We start from the raw sequence: 19,085 nt of genomic DNA, 5'->3' as shown, positions 1-19,085 counted from the left end.
CGGTCTTACTTTAGTCCCTGGCCTAAGGTTAAGACTCACTTGTCTAAACTACAAGGTGAGCAGGTTATTATCTGATTATTCTAGTTGTTAGTCCTGATTTTGACTCTAAACACAGTGTTGGTGAAGTGGGCGTGGCCGTACCTCTTTGATCAGGGCCATGAAGCGGTTTCCGAACCTCCAGGGCTTGTGGCGGTTGCACTGGAGCGAGCTGACGGTGATCTGAGGAGACTGCTGCACCGCCACGGCCACCACGTGCACCGCGTCGTACATCAGCGCCGCGTCCGTCTGGGAAAACAGAGGGGAAACGAGAGGCAAACGTTAGACTGAAAAAAAAAAAAAAAAAAAAAGCACAACAGAAACGGAAAGGAAGCATGAAATCTTCCTCTGCTCGTCTCCAGATGTGCGGATAGATTTACAACATTCTGCTCCCAGGAATCGGAGGTTTCTAGTCTTAAAGGAAAAGCTTCTTATTTATGTTAAGTGAATTACGGCTGAAAACCCCTTTGTGTCACTGTTCCGTGTGGCAGCTGCCGAATGTTTTGCCCGATGCGCTAAATATGTACACCCATATTGTAATCTCATTCTCATAAATTATAAATACTGATGGTTTCTTTCATCTGGGCCTCATATTATTAAACTTCTTTCTCGTAACTATTCATCTGGCTTTTAACACAGTTTGAGGGTTGACTTTTTTTACCTGTATTTGTATTGTATTATATTTTAACTGTATTTGTCACTGTTTGTTATCTGTTGGTGTGCAGCACTTCGGTCGACTGTTTTGTTTTTAAAGTGCTCTAGAAATAAAGTTGAGTTGAGTTGAGTTGGTTTTGGAGTCAATTCTTATCAACCACATTCTCCCGATACCAGAGGGTCAATTACAAAGTAGAAAATAACACGACGGAGGCAGTGAAGTGTACTTAACCAAGACTAAAATCATCCCAAACCACGACACTACCCAGAGGAAGCACTGCTCACAATGAAAATGCCTGTTTTTCATTGTATTTTTATGCAATAAATAGACCTGCAATGAAGTAAAAGCTACTGTATGTTTAGAGAAAAAACATATTTGTTTACATGAGAGCTTTAATTCCAAATAAAAATGATTTAATTATGAATAAAAATGAACTCTGCTTTTAAAAGACCATGTAAACACTTAATTCCAAAGTAAGTGTGTGGTTTGGATCATGTTTGTGTCCGCGATGTAACGACAAACCGAGTCCTGGCAGTCTGCTACCACGGACTCACCTGAGGTACCCCATATGGAAAAAAACTGGAAAAAAAATATAAGAATTTACCAGTGTCTTTGTAGTAAATCTTTATATAAGGTTTATATGTGTCATTTTTCTCATACAACTATATTATGAAAACTAGTAAAGATAAAGTGAACATTTTGCATGACATTTACAGGTAATGTGCATAATAAACTACATTTTCTTTGTATGTTCCATGTAATGTTTGTATTCTTTAACTCTTTCCCCCATGAAGACGACATTTGACGACCCCCCTGGACCCTTAATGACGACTTTTGACTCCTCCGCCGTATCACTAAAGACGAGATTTGACGACCTTTAGAAATGGCTCGGTTTTTCACATTTAAACAGAGACTGTGATCGGTGGAGCCACTACAACCCACACTAGACTGACCAATAGGATTCAAGGATATGTTTTCGCCGATTTTTTCCGAAGTTAATCGAAATAGTGACGATGGTAGCTTCCGGAAAAAACACAACACGAAACACGTGCAATGGAAAGATGGCGGCGCTGCGGCACACAGTTTTAGAAATAATGAGGAGCAGACGTGTTTTATGATTAAGTTTAGAGAAAGTGACTTTTATAGATTTCAAAGTGATGATGTTGAAGTTGATTATAAAGTGGAAAACAGCGACAGCGACGGACTTTCGGGGAGAAGGTGAGATGCCGCTGATGCGTCTGTGTGGAGTCCTGCGATGTCCCAACAAACTATCTGAGCTTTATACTCGATTATGAACCAAAATTGCCTTGAAATCTGGATGTTGCTCAGGCGAGTCCTTTAAAATATTTCAGTTTTTTTTCCAAGATGCGATTTATAACAGAATCGCTACAGAAAAAACGCTTATGCGGAGCTCTGCACACGAGAAAATAGCCAAGATGACAAATACTGGACACACACTGACGGGGAAGAGTTTTATTATTATATTATTATATTATAATAAGCTAAATGAGTTGAATAAGCTAAATGGAAAAAAATGAATTAGGTGCACACAGGTGAACAACAGGTAAAAACAGGTGTACACTTGGCTATACTGTATCTGGTGATATGAAATCTGTTTAAATACTTTGACAAAGTATATTTTTTTATTTGTTTATGAATATAGTACTCAGAACATGTATATATCAAATGCTGAATGTAGTTTTTTGTTTTCGAGCTTGCACCTGACCAGGTAAACTCTCATTTTCAGTGAGCTGTTATACACCTATAAATGAGTTGAATCACATTTAAACATCCATAAATGAAGAGTTCAGAGTCTAAGGTTTCCAGAGATACAAATATGTCTGTGTTACAATTAAGTTCATGAGTGTAAAAATCATTTATAATCACTCGTGGAAGTCTGTTTTCTTTTATGCAGTTGTGCTCTATGGGTGTAGCCCTAGTAACACATGTATGGGTTGTTCCAGGGGGGAAAGAGTTAATTATATGTCGCAGAAAAAACGGTCAGAGTCTGAAAAGAGATTTGAACCCAGATTTACCATGTGGAATCCAGTAACTCACCAACTGAGCGAACTAATGCTAATGCTAATGCTGATTCAAGCATGAACAATAGCAGATATGGAGGACAATTACAAGTACCTTGGTATTTGTAACTGATATGACGTCTTGTCAGTTGAGGCATGTGAAAAAAACATAAGTGTATAGCTGCTCTTTGGAATATTACAAGTCAATATAGACAAACACACACACAAACACACACTGTGATAATTTTCTTTCTCACTCACAGCAATCAAGTTTAAGGAAACAATCATCATTTCACTTGTTTTTCTATGAAATAAATGACCTTTGTCCAACACTTGTATGTGGGATTAGTGTCATATTCAGGCCTTGCAGGTTACAAAGTTTTATGTTTCACGCTGCACATATTTACCAAAGATCTTGTAAGTGTGTTCACTGTCATATACAAATCTTTTAGGATTCATATGAAACATGTTAAAATGGTGTATGATTTGTCTATATCTTTTCCATATGGGACTGCAGCTAGCGCAGACCCCTCACATTCTCGTCTCTCGGGTCAAGTGCATTTGGTCCCACGCAGGTGAATGTTTTGCGGATTATGGAATACGTTTATTGTCATATAAATGTTTCTGATGTTAAGGCTGATATGATACGTGTGTCTGCTCCACTGTCACAGCCCTGAGCTGTCAGTGAATGTGCGCAGAGTCCAGCAGTGAGAATGTGAATAAATCGACATCGCAGCATTAGGACACAGACAGAGTAAGAAACAGACTTTAGGACATCGCTGTAATCGGCCTCATGTGAATGTGCAGATCCAGATCAAACCAAACTATAGAGCAGAGCTGAGCCGCTAGAGGGAGCGGGCGAGGGGCTGTGCTCTGCTGCGGGAGGGCATCAGGACGACTCCCGCACACCACACGAACATGTTATGAATGTTGAGCATTTATCATCCGCAGTGAGCTTTCAAAATGTGACCCGTGCCTCACTGTTTTGCATCGGCTTCAGGGCTCCAGTCTAAACGACAGAGTGAGCAGCTTTGACACAGAGTAAGGCCTCTCGGAGACTGGAAATTTGTTTTGGATTTTGGGCCATGTTCATTTGTTCTGGTTAATTTTTCACTGGCTCTAATTGTACTTCAAATTCTGATCACTGGACAAATAAAGTTATGTAAAAAGACCAAACTAATATTTCAAATAGAAACTGAAACTGTTAAAGAGGTAATTATTCTTTGTCTTCCAAATACAACAGTTAAGGCCGCAACACACTATAGGAGAATTTGCCCGATTTTGGCTGCGATTTGACACATGAATGTGAAGCATTTATCATCCTAATATATTTCCAAATAAAAGAAACCTTGAGCATGTTACATGTTGTTTTTCAGTGGACTCGCTTTCTATTTAGTTTTACGATTCTGGCAATTCACTAAACGCGCCACACCACACCCTCAGTCTGCTCCACCTGATGTTCAGGCCTCTTGTTTAGAACTCCACACCCCACACTTGCGCTAAGTGCTACGACTGGGGACAAGATCAGGCCCTGTGTGTTTTTGGAAAGAATTCATAAAACATATACGCAACTTCTTATCTCATTTGACCCTTTCTTATAAAGATGTGCTGTTTGGTTTTTGCAGAGTACATCATACAAAAAGTAAATATTATATAATTCATCTGTTAATCACGTGACCTATCAGTTGGTTTCATGGGGGGGGGGGGTTATCTGATAATGTTTCAACCAAAGCTGAGACCGAACCTACGTCCTTGTGTAAACCTCGATTCAGAATTATTATTTCCATGTAAACTCGAAGGAGAATATTTTCATTCAGAACTATTTAAAGTGCCCGTCTCATGCAAAATCAACTTTTCAGAGCTTTCTACCTTCTAAGAGAGATGTGTGGGCCTTGTGTATGTCGCCGAAATGGTTTTTAGATTGATTCTGTGTTTGTTTGTTGTTGTTTTTTTAACAATTTGCAGTGTATTTCTGCCACCTCCCACGTGACAACGAACTAAAGTCTGCTACAACAATGACATGGCAGCTACACCTATGACATGTGTGACGTAGCAGAAAGCACTTTGCAATGCCCCACTCCACCGCCTCCACCCCGACTCCACCCTACATCAACTGACAATTCCCACATGAACACCAAAACAAAAGTGACAGCATAAGCTCATTGTTCTACTCTGCAGTGAACACGATATAATAAGTTTATTTACTAGTGTTTATTCATTCTTTACCAATCAGTAATGTTCAGTTGATGTGGACGCGGTGCTTGAGCTTCGTGCTCCTCAAAGTCGTCGTCTGATTCCGGGTCCAACACATGTGGCTGAACGCGCTGTATCTCCATGATGAATAAAAGTTTATTCCTGCCGCTATCAGGGTGCACATCTGTCTCCCCCTCCCTCCCTGAGATGGCGGAGGAAGGGCGGCTCACTCAGAGTCTACGTCACGTTTGGAGGGCGGAGCCTGTGTTTTCTCAGGACGGGCGGGGGGAGGAGCAATAGTCAGTCTTTCATAGTTCCTAGTCTGTGACTGTCTCGAAGAAATCAGTAAAATTTCATAACTATTGTGTAATGGATGTTCCAAAACTCAAATTGTGCTTGTTTATGTGCAGAAGATACAATGTGAGAATAGTTATTTTACATGAGATGGGCCCTTTAACTCAGAACAATTAATTCAGAATCAAACGTGGACATTGTGAAACTCTTTGGACAAACACACAACACGCCTCCAGAAATGTTAGGCAGTGCACCAAAGCCAAGATTTTTATTTTATCGTTTCACGTTACAGTCAGTGTACGTCTCTCTTAAATACGTCGGACAACATGAGAATGCAAGCAAACGTTAAAATATACCGATTTAAATCATGACGCCACATTTCACGGCGCTGTCATCACCCAGGCTTACACGGCTCTTTTGTATTATCCGGCGGTTGCCAATAGCCACAGAAACGTAAGATTGAGAAGAGGAGGAGGAGGAGAAGAAGAGGAGGAGGGAGAAGGCATTAAAATGGAGGACAAAACGTGCAGCAAATCACCAGTGCGAGTGCCTTTGAAAAACACAGCGCTCTTGGTCATTATGAGGGATCAAACCCGCTCTCCACAATCCTCATGGATATTTGATGGTTTCTGCTGAGAGCCCGTGTTTAAAGAGGAATCACAACACAGAAGATCGATCACGCCGTATATGAGCCATGTGTGATAAAAGAATACTAATTTACACTCCAGACTCTCTCAGCCCTCTGATCACTGCGTCGACTATAAATATGTCTAGGGCTTTTGTTGAGTTTTTTCGCGTCGTGGAAATTCAACTACTGATGCTTTGGAATGAAAGGGAGATAATTCATGTGTGTCTATGGATGAATTTTCAGCAGTTATCACATTCAGACTGCAGCCTCAAGTGACCCAAATACGATTTTTTCACCTCCTATGCGTCCTGTGTCTGATCTTTTAATGATCAATTTGGATTTTTTTTTTTTTTTGTGTGAAATCTGATATTTTTGCGAGGTTGTTCATGTTTTCAATTAAATACGACTTGTATGTGATCTCCAGTGTGAACTTTAAACAACCCAAAAGTGTCTCGTATGTGCATTGGAGGACACGACGACGTCACACTCAGTGAGCGCGGTCAGTGTTTACGGAAGTCGCCTAAACGCTGAGCTTGTTTCCCAAAATACAGTCCAGTTCTCCGTAAAATGGACACGTCCACGGTCGCTTCGTTTGTTTTTGAGTCTTTAGCCTCCTTGTATTTGGCTCGCAGGCTCTTTATTTTTTGGTGACATTGGAGACAGGACCAGCATCATTTCATAAACCGCCCAGTTCCGATAAGATGCATCCAATTTGGCCTGAATACAGCGATTCCCCCAAATAATAAACTTACTAACCTCACTTTCCCTCCATTGACGAGACTCCGACCTGATGTGTAGGTGGGATGAATGTGACCTGACCGTTCAGACTGAAGTCGCATGTCAAAAGATCAGATATGTATCAGTTTTAGGAGCACATATCCAAGTGGCCTGGGTCCCATTTGAAAAAAAAAATCCTGTGTCGTCCAGACTGTCATTAAAAGATCAGATACAGGAACATAGAGGCCAAAAAATCAGATTTGAGTCACTTCAGGCTGCAGTCTGAATGTAGACTTGGACATGTGCTCCTAAAACCGATACATATCCGGTCAGGTCACATTCATCCCACCTACACGTCAGGCTCGAAGTTTACTCAATGGAGAGAAAACAAGGTTAGCGAGTTAATTCATATTTGGGGGGATTCAGGCCAAATTGGAGGGTCTTATCAGAACTGAACGGTTTTTGAAATTATGCCAAATAAATGGTCGCGTGCGGCTACAATCCTGGTCTACGGTCCTGGCTCCAATGTCATCGAAAAATGAAGAGCCTGCGAGCCAAATACAAGGAGGCTAAGGACTCAAACGAAGCGGCCATTTTACAAAGAACTCGACCGTATTTTGGGAGACAAGCTCAGCGTTTAGGCGACTTCCGTAAACACTGAGCGCACTCGCTGTGTGTGAGGTCATTGTGTCCTCCAATGCTCACGCAGGACACATTTGGGAAGTTTAAAGTTCACACTGGAGATCACATACAAGTCACATTTAATTGGAAACGTGAACGACCTTGCAAAAAAAATCGCATTTCACAAAAAAATTGAGCATGAAGCGCTGGTATTAGTGCATTTATTGTCGTCTCTTTTAAACAAAAGGCGCAGACGTTTGGAAATAAACATAATAGTCTCATGAGAACTTAACAGAACGCTGGAGTTGAGTGAAAGAGATGCTAAAATTCCATGACTTTTCCAGGATTTCCATGACTGTGGAAACCCTAATTAATTTAGCTACCAGAGACTGTTCCATTTTTTGTTTTGATGTTATCCACCTTATTTTCTGGAAGTTCGTGATTCGGGTTGTATTATTTTGTACGGAACCTATTTTTACAGCAAATAAATTAAATCTGGACGATAAATCCGTTTTAAAGCCTCCGAGAGAATCAGTGCAGTGTGTCTTGTTGGTTCACATGAAAACTGACCATTTTACACAAATGAACCGAGGTTAGGTCAAATTTAAGAAAAAAAAACGTTTCCCAAATTCTCCGTTGACATGAACGGGATCCACGTTTAACCGGAAGTGCCACCACAAAAAGCGCGGCATTTAGAGACAAAAGTAATACGTAACCACGATATATTTACAGAGACATTAACTCTAAATCAAACCAAACCATCTGCATCATCACGCGAACCCAATCTATAGTTATGTCTTGTAGTTACATATAGCGGCGGTGTTTGCAATTTGCTTTCCTTTGCCTCGCATTATTCTCAAACATGTATTTCCCCCTCACTTCCTCTCACTCACGTCGGGCTCATTCGGCGCATAAAACACAGTGGCCTCGCGCGTATTTACATTGGATGAGTCAAACAGGCTGTACCCTGACCCCCTCTCTCCACATCTTTCAAACAAATGCATTTTCAATCACCTCCGCGCTCTTTTCAACGTGGCCGCTGTTTGCACTCAGCACGAGCGGCCGTAAAGCGCAGCAAATAATGATGTCAAGTGAAATTGTGCTTTGAACAGAATGACTGGAGACCTATATGCAAAACCACTTTGTGCATGCTAAAAGCTTCTGATGCCGCGGCCATGACGATAAAGAAAAGACTATTATGGGATATGAGGGCTATGGAGGAAATGGGATTGCCTTTGTAGCGAGAGTGAGAGTTAAAAGCAACAGTTCAAGAGGTACTTTAAAACAGATGAACGTAACTCCAGGCTCCATTTGCTTTGTTCTCGTCTGAAGGTTTAATGACGACGCGGGAGAACTGAGATTTGAGTTTCGTTTTTTGGGGCGAAATTTTGGGGGATTTCAGTTCGATCTCGACGCGTGTTACCGCCTCGGTGGACACGGATTCTGCAGAAAATTGACTCATTTGAGCTTTTAACCACTTCATAAAATTATCCACTCATCGAAAACATATCTGGAGTTATTTTTAGCTTGGTTCACGCTGGTTTAAGTGTTTGTAAAAAAAATCCTTTCATCTGAGAACGCTTGCAGGTAAAAACGACTAAATATTTTAACAGAAGTGCTTTTCGTTTAGACGGTGACGGCGTTTTTGGGGCTTAAAAACGCAAAAAAATGAAACCACCCTCCAGAGTGAAAAAGTTGAATATCCTCCACCGTAGCGTTTCCGTCTACACTGCCCAAGACGCAAAACTCTGGTCAGATCTGCTCACGTCGCGTACGAGTTTACGTCACATACATCACCACCGAGCGAATTCCACACACTTTTGCAACATCGTATGCACGCAGATTACCTCCTGAAAACGCTTGTCTAAATGTGGAATGAAAAGTGAAGATGCGACACCACTTTTGCGTCTTCTGTTCAGATGTCATCATATAAACGTAGCCTGAGCCTTTGAAATTTGCCAGGATTGTGATGTCAGAGAACGAGAGCTTGACAGGGCCGCTGCAAGTAATTTTAAACAGGGAAAAAGTGAAAAAGTTTTTATTTTTATTTTTCAAACTGTCTTAGCCTATGGGCCTATTTAAAATACATGTTAAATATAAATAAATAGATTGAAATTCAACATTTTATTGACATATACACTTTAATATATTCTCTGACAATGTGAGAATAATTAAAAAACGTTGTCTATTTAGGAACAAAGAAAATCTCCCGCTCTCCACTACAGCTGCAACATCCGCACAATTTCCTGCGGCCATGGACCTTGAGCAGTTCTTAAATCTACCCTTTGGAATTAGGGCCTGTTTACACGAGAATGCTTGCGGGTAAAAACTACAAAATATTTTAACAGAAGTGCCTTTCGTTTAGACGGTGATGGTGTTTTGGGGCTTAAAAACGCTAAAATCTGAAACCACCCTCCAGAGTGGAAAAGTTGAATACTCTCCGCCGTAGTGTTTCCGTCTACACTGCCCAAGATGCAAAACTCTGGTCAGATCTGTTCAGATCGCGTACGCGTTTGCGACACATACATCATCACTGAGCGTCAACACCAAGTGAATTCCACACACCCTATGCACGCAGATTTCCTCCTGAAAACACTTGTCTAAACATGGAATAAAAAGTGAAGATGCAATGCCAGTTTTGTGTCTTCTGTTCAGATGTCATCATATAAACGTAGCCTGAGCCTTTGAAATTTGCCAGGATTGTGAAGTCATAGAAAGAGAGCTTGACAAGGCTGCTGGAAGTAACTTTAAACCCATGGTGCTGTGAACGTTATTATTGTTTTTTTTTTAAACCTTCTTACTCTATGGTTCTATTTAAAATACATTTTAAATATAAATAGATTGAATCTCAACATTTTACTGACTTTAATATAGTCTCTGAGAATGTAAGAACAATTTAAGAACGTTGTCTCTGACTATTTAGGAACAAAGAAAATCTCCCGCTCTCCACTACGGCTGCAGCATCCGCACAATTTCCTGCGGCCATGGACCTTGAGCAGTTCTTAAATCTACCCTTTGGAATTAGGGCCTGTTTACACGAGAACGCTTGCAGGTAAAAACGACAAAATATTTTAACAGAAGTGCCTTTCGTTTAGACGGTGATGGTGTTTTGGGGCTTAAAAACGCAAAAATCTGAAACCACCCTCCAGAGTGGAAAAGTTGAATACTCTCCACCGTAGTGTTTCCATCTACACTGCCCAAGACGCAAAACTCTGGTCAGATCTGCTCACGTCGCGTTCGAGTTTACGTCACATCCATCACCATCTAGCGAATTCCACACACTTTTGAAAACACTTCTCTAAATGTGGAATAAAAAGTGAAGACGCGACACCACTTTTGCGTTTTCTCTTCAGACGTCATCATATAAACGTAGCCTGAGCCTTTGAAATTTGCCAGGATTGTGATGGCATAGAAAGAGAGCTTGACAGGGCTGCTATTTTTCAAACCGTCTTAGCCTACGGGCCTATTTAAAATACATTTTAAATATAAATAAACAGATTGAAACTCAACATTTCACTGACATATAGACTTTAATAGAGTCTCTGACAATGTAAGAACAATTTAAGAACGTTGTCTGACTATTTAAGAGCGCGCTCCACTACGGCTGCAACATCCGCACAATTTCCTGCGGCCACGGACCTTGAGCAGTTCTTAAATTAATTCTTAAATTAGGGCCTGTGTCACGAGGAAACAGAGGAAGGACCCAAAACGCAGGACTGCTTCAAAATATTTAATGACAAATCAAAAAATCCAAAACTCAAGACTAAATTGCCATGGCAAGAGACACAGAGACACTCGGACAGAGACAATGGACCAACCAAGGGCAGAGGAGAACACAGGGTATAAATGCACACACATAGACACAGGTGAAACACATTAGGGCGGGGCAAACAATCAAGACGGGAAGTAAAACTCAAAAATACAAGGTGACAGGACAAATGTCAAAATAAAACACAAACTACAACCACTACAAAACATGAACCATGACAGCCTGTTTACACGAGAACACTTGCGGGTAAAAACGGCAAAATATTTGAACAGAAGTGCCTTTTGTTTGTGTTCTTAAAAATGCAAAAATCTGAAACCAGCCTCCAGAGTGGAAAAGTTGAATATGCTCTGCAAAAAACTCTCACGTCGGGTACATGTTTACGTCACACACATCATCACCTAGAATTACACACACTTTTGCGCCACCGTATGCAAACAGATTTCCTCCCGAAAACACTCGTCCAAACGCGGAATAAAAAGTGAAAATAAAAACTTTTGTGTCTTCTGTTCAGATGTAATCATGTAAAAGTAGCACGAGTTTTAGAAATTTGCCAGGATTGTGATGTCAGAGAAGAAGCTTGACAGGGCCGCTGGAAGTAATTTTTAACAGGGGGTGCTGTGAAAAAGTTTAGTTTTTTGTTTTTGTTTTTTTAAACCCTCTTACCGTATGGGCCTATTTAAAATACATGTTAAATATAAATAAATAGATGAATAAATAAATAGATTTTTATTGACATATACACTTAAATATAGACTCTGACAATGTAAGAACTACTTCATTCATTCATTTATTTATTTATTTCGGTCACAGGTATATTTTGACATTAATTCATAAACAGTCATATTTAACATATACAGACCGAAAAGGTGCAGGCTGAAGCTTAAGCTTATTCTGCCTTTACCCTTTATTCCTTTGTCAGAGCTTCATCTTGACACCAGTTCATCTTCATAAATACAGCAGGAAGAAACAAGCTAATCAGTAACAGAACAACAAAGTTCTACAGCACAAACTAAGTCTCATATTTCATGTATCTGTCCAGAGTTAAACATTTAAACTTCTTTATGAAGGGAAAGAAAGTGGTGCACAGTTTTAGGTTTTCTGTACAGTTGTTCCAGAGCTCCACCCCTTTAACAGATTTACAAAATTTCATAATGTTTGTTCTGATTTTCTTTTTAATAAACACAGTCGTGCCTCTGAGCTCATATCGGCTCTTTCGAATTTTGAACATGTTCTGTAACGATTTCGACAGGAGATTGTTGTTTACTTTGAACATGATTTTAAGAGTGTAAAGGTAAAGACTAAATCGTAAAATTTCAGCGTTTGAAGGTTTATAAATAATGCATTGGTTGGTTCGTTATAAGTTGATAATGTGATGCTCTTATTGCCTTTTTTTGTAGGGTAAAGACTGGCTTTGTATTCGTCTTATATGTATTGCCCCAAATCTCAATACCGTAGGTTCTGTCGGGCATTACCAGCGAGTTATATATAATAAAAAGACTGTTTTTATCTAGGGTATATCTATATTTATATATAATTGCGATCACTTTGGATAGTTTGTTCCTAATTGTATTCATGTGTGATTTCCAGTTTAAATTATGATCTATGGTTATTCCTAAAAATTTATTTTGAAAGACTCTTTCTAGTGGTGTATTATTGAGCATAATTTGTACATGATTTTGTACTTAAGAACGTTGACTCTGAGTTTTTAGAAACAAAAAATATCTCCCTCTCGCCACTCGGGCTGAAGCATCCTGGAGTTGTTTAACACACAAACCCTTCATATTTAGGCGGAGTTCTTCTCCCAAACAGAAAACCCTCTACACTTCCACTTTGTGATGTCATGCAGTGATACAGAAAGTGTACTGTGTGAACTCCATACGCTTTCATTAGAGTCATGTGGATCATTTCAGGCAAGTACATGCCAATCTCTACTGAACTAAAGGTAAAAGGTAGTTGTGTTGTAGACAGATTAATAATGCAGCGATACTCAAACGTGTGAATGAAACAAAACTAGGGTCACCCATCATCCCTATTTCCCCGGGACACTCCCAGTTTTAAGCCCTGTGTCCCCTGTCCCAGTAGATTTATCTAAAAACCACTGATTTGTCCCAGTTTTATACAAGAAATGTCCCAGGTGTCCCTATGTTTGACCAATCTGACCCCTGCCAACAGTAAAGAGAAGCATAAATGGTCATTTGTTTAGTGAAAATACAGAAAAGCTGCTTAAAAATGTGACTATACTGACTCAGTGGAGTACATAACAATGTTTTTTAATTGCGCACTCATGTCACAGTTTCAGTATCACGCCGATCACCCCAAACCGAAAGTGTCCCAGTTTTTGATTTTGAAAACCTGGTCACCGTAAATAACACAACTCCAGTTATGTTTTGATGAGGAAACAAGAGCATTACAGCATGTCTTAAAGCTCACAAGAGTAACAAATGGTAGCGTTAAGTCCATAAATCCGTGTATCATTCGTTCATTCGTTTTTCAATATAAAACCAAAAATAAGAAAACGAAAAAACAACCGTTTTCTTCGTTATTTGTCTCCAAAACCTAAATGAAAAAACGGATAACGATTCGTTTTTTCAGTTTTCGATTTTGTGTTTAAATGAAGAATGGAAAAAACGGATAACGGCCGTTTCCCGTTTATGTGACTTCAGTGACTGTGATGCCGAACTTTTGCACCACATACGGACTGAACCAGGACGGATCCAGGTCCGAGACCAGAGCGGGACTGAGACCGGGACCAGACCAGGACCAGACTGGGACCAGAGCTCAAGAACCGCGGCTGGTTCGAGGTGGTGCAAGCATCCGACTGACGCATTTACGCCAATGAAAATGAATCGAACTAAGAGCTTTTGATTCAAATGGACCAGGTCCGGGACCAGACCGGGACCAGACCGTGGAGCTCGGAGTCCGCCCTGGTCCCAGTCTGGTCCCGGTCTGGTCCCGGTCTGGTCCCGGTCTCAGTCCCGCTCTGGTCTGGACCTGGATCAGTACTGGTTCAGTCCGTATGCGGTGCAAAAGTTCGGCATCGCAGTCACTGAAGTCACATAAACGGGAAACGGCCGTTATCCGTTTTTTCCATTCTTCATTTAAACACAAAATCGAAAACTGAAAAAACGAATCGTTATCCGTTTTTTCATTATGGTTTTGGAGACAAATAACGAAGAAAACTGTTGTTTTTTTGTTTTCTTATTTTTGGTTTTATATTGAAAAACGAATGAACGAATGACACACGGATTTCCATAAACCATCACTAGACTTGTTTTAAGCATTTCGGACATGTTCCTCATTGCCTAGTTTAATGTTTTCCCCATTGCAGTTCCTTTTACTACCTCTAGATGGCGAGCTGCACCAGATCAGAGTATGGGGCCCACAAAAAGAAAGTATGGGGACGCTCTGTGGCTTTAGTTCAGCGAGGAGTAAATGTAGAATGCATTTAAAATAAAATAAAAAAAAACACTGTTATTTGTGAACGAAGTGGGATTTCTCATTTCTTCACATTAGTCACAATTTTCACTAAGTGGCAATTAATGAAACAATCATCACCATTAGAATCAGGCGAGCGCAAGTAATGTTCCCAGGTTTAAAAGTACAATTACAATTTCACTGATTAAATGAAGCAAATTAACAAGTTTCTCTCCACTTTGCACTTTCTCAGTCTTACTCACTCGAGAAAGAGCGCTGTACTTATGTTTTATGTTATATCACTCACACACCTGATAACACGGGACTAAACCTGGAAATAAAACTCAGCTTCAAGTAATCCTATGGGAATGATGAATGGGAAAACTGGGAACTCAAAATGTTGCATATAAGAGGAAGCTGAAATCAATTCCCCCAAATAACTGTAACTAAACATATTTTGAAGATTGGCTGGTAACAATTTTTTTATTTTATTTTTTTCTTGCTTTAAACATGATTTGTGGTGTTTGTAATTGAACAAGATCATATAGTTTTAACAATTTTAACTGTAGAAAAGTGAATTTGTATGATCCCTACATCCTACTTTGTGAATTCTTATAGCTCTTTTTTGAGGAATACAGATGGATTTTAATGTAGTCTTATAATTATATTTATTTGTATTTATATTTATCTTATAATCATATAAGGGGTTAAAGGCACAAGCACGGCTATTTTTATTTACATATGTTTCTGTCATGTAAATCATACAGAATGTGAATTTAAACTTTAATTATTTAATTTATATATATACTTTAATTTATGTCATTGTATTTTATGCTTACAGTGTATTTTAATGATTATGTGGCACCATCGGTGAGCTTGTCCTTGTCGTTTTTGTTGTTGTTGGGAATTGATTTCAGCTTCCTCTTATATGCATCATTTTGTGTTCCCAGTTTTCTGAGGTTTGTGCAAAATGTCTAGTGCAGGGGTGTCAAACTCATTTTGGTCCGGGGGCCGTATCCAACCGACTTTGATCCCAAAGGGGCCGGATCAGAAAACTCATGTCATATAAACCCCAAAAATAACAATAAGTTCAAATATTTGTGCAGAGAAACACAAATCTATTACAGAAATCTTTTTTAATTGATGAACTCTTTCTTATTAATATTATTTTTTCTTATCTCATGGACATTTTTCTGATGAGGGTTGTCACGGTCAACAGTCAAAACGATCGTCCTTTAAGAGCGTTTGGAAAGAGACAAGTCTTCATTTGTGCTGCTCTGGTGGGAGGGGCCACGTACAGAGACGCTGGAGACGCTGCTGTGATAAACACCACAGAAAATTACCAATATTTTAATAGAAAATATCATGAAAATATTTTAGTAGAAAATCACCCAAGGGCCACATTAAAGGTCTTGGGGGGCCGGATCTGGCCCCCGGGCCGTATGTTTGACACCTGTGGTCTAGTGTATATTGATTCCTGACCTAGTCGCTGGAGAGAAATGAAACTGAACAGAGAGAGTTGGTTACCAGCCTGGTTACCAATCTCCATCCTGATCCAATAACCTCTCATCCAGTAAAAATCCTGTGCATCTGTTATTCTTCGTGGCTGGATTTTAGTTTCAGTTCACCACACTTCTTGATTGACGTGTCTCTTCTTGTCTAGACACTAGAGGTCATTATTGACCCTAGGGCATTTTGTATTTTCTTAGATTTTTCCTTATCTAATTACAGTTCTTGTTTAGTTTTATTGGGAATTTTTGATTTATCTCATGTAAAACACCTTTTTGTGATTGTACTTCCTTACATTTACTTTTAAAAAGCCACTTAACATTACCTCACATCTTGTTTGTGTTACTTTTCTTTGTCCCTAGCTCTGGTTTAGTTAATAATAATAAAAATACTACATGTTATTTATATCGCGCTTTTCCCGACACTCAAAGAACAAACACAGAGCAATAAACAAATAAAAGAGGTGAGATAAAACCAGTGAATAACGTAAAGAAAAGTTAAACATTAAAGTTATTCTAAACTGATTCTAATTGTTTTCAGGCTCAGAAGTGGTGACTCCCCTTTTCCCGTGTGAACCCTTACCCCGCTAAACCCCCGTCGCTCCACTTTGCACACTGTAAACGTGCGTAAACCGCGGTGTAATTGAATGTGGCGTTTGCGCGCGCTCCTGGAGGACGGCTGTAGTGTCATATCCATAAGCTCTCCATTGACTCGGCACCAGTATAATCCTATAAGAGGCGCCGCTGAGCTCAGCCTCTCACTGTTTGTGTTTAAAATGAACTGCGGAGGCCAGAGGAGCCATCAGCCGAGTGCCAGTCACCCGCACGAGGAGCGGGAAGGAGCAGAGGATCCCGCCTTCCTCAAACAAGGAGAAAAAAACTAATTAGTATTTGTCTCGCTTGATTGAAAAGCAATCAAAACAGGGCTCCACACTCGTATGGAGCCGGTGCCCTGTGGCCGTCTGTATGCACTGTGAGCGAGCGAGGAGAGGGGATCTGTCCAAAAACGTGTCATTTTTCTGCCGGATGAGCTTTGATTGAGGAGGGAGGGCGACGAGCTCAGGGCGAGACACCTGCCTCATGTGTGCTTATGTACAAGATGATACGCAACAACGGAACAAAGCAAAGAAAGAAGAAGAAGAATGAAGTGGATGAGACTAAACGGACAAGACTCATGAGAAAGACTGAACCAGGACTGAACCAGGACTAAACCAGGACTGAACCAGGACTGAACCAGGACTGAACCAGGACTGAACCAGGACTGAACCAGGACTGAACCAGGACTGACTAAACAGGACTAGGACTAAACTAGGACTAAACTAGGACTGAACCAGGACTAAACTAGGACTGAACCAGGACTAAACCAGGACTGAACCAGGACTAAACCAGGACTGAACCAGGAGGACTGAACCAGGACTGAACCAGGACTAAACCAGGACTGAACCAGGACTAAACTAGGACTGAACCAGGACTAAACCAGGACTAAACTAGGACTAAACCAGGACTAAACCAGGACTGAACCAGGACTAAACCAGGACTGAACCAGGACTAAACTAGGACTGAACTAGGACTAAACCAGTACTAAACCAAGACTGAACCAGGACTAAACCAGGACTGAACCAGGACTAAACTAGGACTAAACTAGGACTAAACCAGGACTGAACCAGGACTGAACCAGGACTAAACCAGGACTAAACCAGGACTAAACTAGGACTGAACTAAGACTGAACCAGGACTAAACTAGGACTGAACCAGGACTAAACCAGGACTGAACCAGGACTAAACCAGGACTGAACCAGGACTAAACTAGGACTGAACCAGGACTGAACTAAGACTGAACCAGGACTAAACTAGGACTGAACCAGGACTAAACCAGGACTAAACTAGGACTAAACTAGGACTGAACCAGGACTGAACCAGGACTAAACCAGGACTGAACCAGGACTAACCAAGGACGAACTAAGGACTAAGACAGATCTAAAGCATCTCTGGTTAGATACTGACCACTGCAGACCAGGAACTCCCCAAGAGCTTCACTAAACCAGGTAAAATCCAGGACTAACCCAAGTCTAAACCAGACCTAAATCTGGACTAAACCAGGACTAAACCAGGTCTGATCCAGGACTAAACCAGGTTTAATCCAGGACTAACTCAAGTCTAAACCAGATGTAAAACAGGATTAATCCAGTTCTAAAACAAGACTAAACCAGGACTAAAACAGGTCTAATCCAGGACTAACCCAAGTCTGATGCAGATCAAAACTGGGTCCAAACCAGGTCTAATTAAGGACTAAACCAGTTTTAATCCAGGACTAAACCATGTCTAATCCATCGCTAAACCAGGACTAAACCAGGACTGACTAAGACCCAAAACAAGTCTAAAGCTCTTTGATTAACTCAAGTCTAAACCAGATGTAAAACAGGACTAATCCAGTTCTAAAATAAGACTAAACCAGACCTAAACCAGGACTAAAACAGGTGTAATCCATCACTAAACCAGGACTAAACCCGGACTAAACCAAGTCTAATCCATCGCTAAACCAGGACTAAACCAGGACTGACTAAGACCCAAAACAAGTCTAAAGCTCTTTGATTAACTCAAGTCTAAACCAGATGTAAAACAGGACTAATCCAGTTCTAAAACAAGACTAAACCATCACTAAACCAGGACTAAACCAGACCTATGCCAGACCTAAACCAGGTCTAATCAATCACTAAACCAGGACTAAACCAGGTCAAATCCAGGACTAACCCAAGTCTGATGCAGATCAAAACTGGGTCTAAACCAGGTCTAATTAAGGACTAAACCAGTTTTAATCCAGGACTAAACCATGTCTAATCCATCACTAAACCAGGACTAAACCAGGACTAAACCAAGTCTAATCCATCGCTAAACTAGGACTAAACCAGGACTGACTAAGACCCAAAACAAGTCTAAAGCTCTTTGATTAACTCTAACCTTCACAGTCCAGGAACACCCCATTGGATCTGCCCTAAACCAGGTCAAAACCAGGTCTAAACCCTGACCAACTTCACTAAACCCGGACTAAATCAGGTCTAACTCAAGACTAGTCCCGTGCTTTGATTCAGCAGTGAACAATTTTTTTTAGAAGTCACTTTTCAAGATACAAAGTTCAGGAGCGAAAATGACAATAATGAAACTTTATATTTATTTTTAGTATTTTTTTATCCATATTGTAAAACACAAACATTTTATTTTATGCAGTGAA

The 19,085-nt window shown here is 40.3% G+C and overlaps 1 protein-coding gene across 1 annotated transcript in view; it reads right to left on the bottom strand.

Annotated features, from left to right (window-relative positions):
• The window catches only part of grik2 (glutamate receptor, ionotropic, kainate 2), a 537,576-nt gene that overhangs the window by 283,944 nt on the left and 234,547 nt on the right, over positions 1-19,085 (bottom strand). The window contains exon 7 of the mRNA XM_055163917.1: positions 142-285. Coding sequence (XP_055019892.1) covers positions 142-285 — 144 coding nt within the window. The remainder of the gene's footprint in view (positions 1-141; positions 286-19,085) is intronic.

Source organism: Boleophthalmus pectinirostris, unplaced genomic scaffold, assembly GCF_026225935.1.
Source record: "Boleophthalmus pectinirostris isolate CB_2022bp ecotype Guang Dong unplaced genomic scaffold, ASM2622593v1 HiC_scaffold_6, whole genome shotgun sequence".
In the NCBI taxonomy this organism is placed as follows: domain Eukaryota; kingdom Metazoa; phylum Chordata; class Actinopteri; order Gobiiformes; family Gobiidae; genus Boleophthalmus; species Boleophthalmus pectinirostris.
Note: the sequence above shows the minus strand (reverse complement) of the source record. Positions and strands in the feature narration are given on the sequence as shown.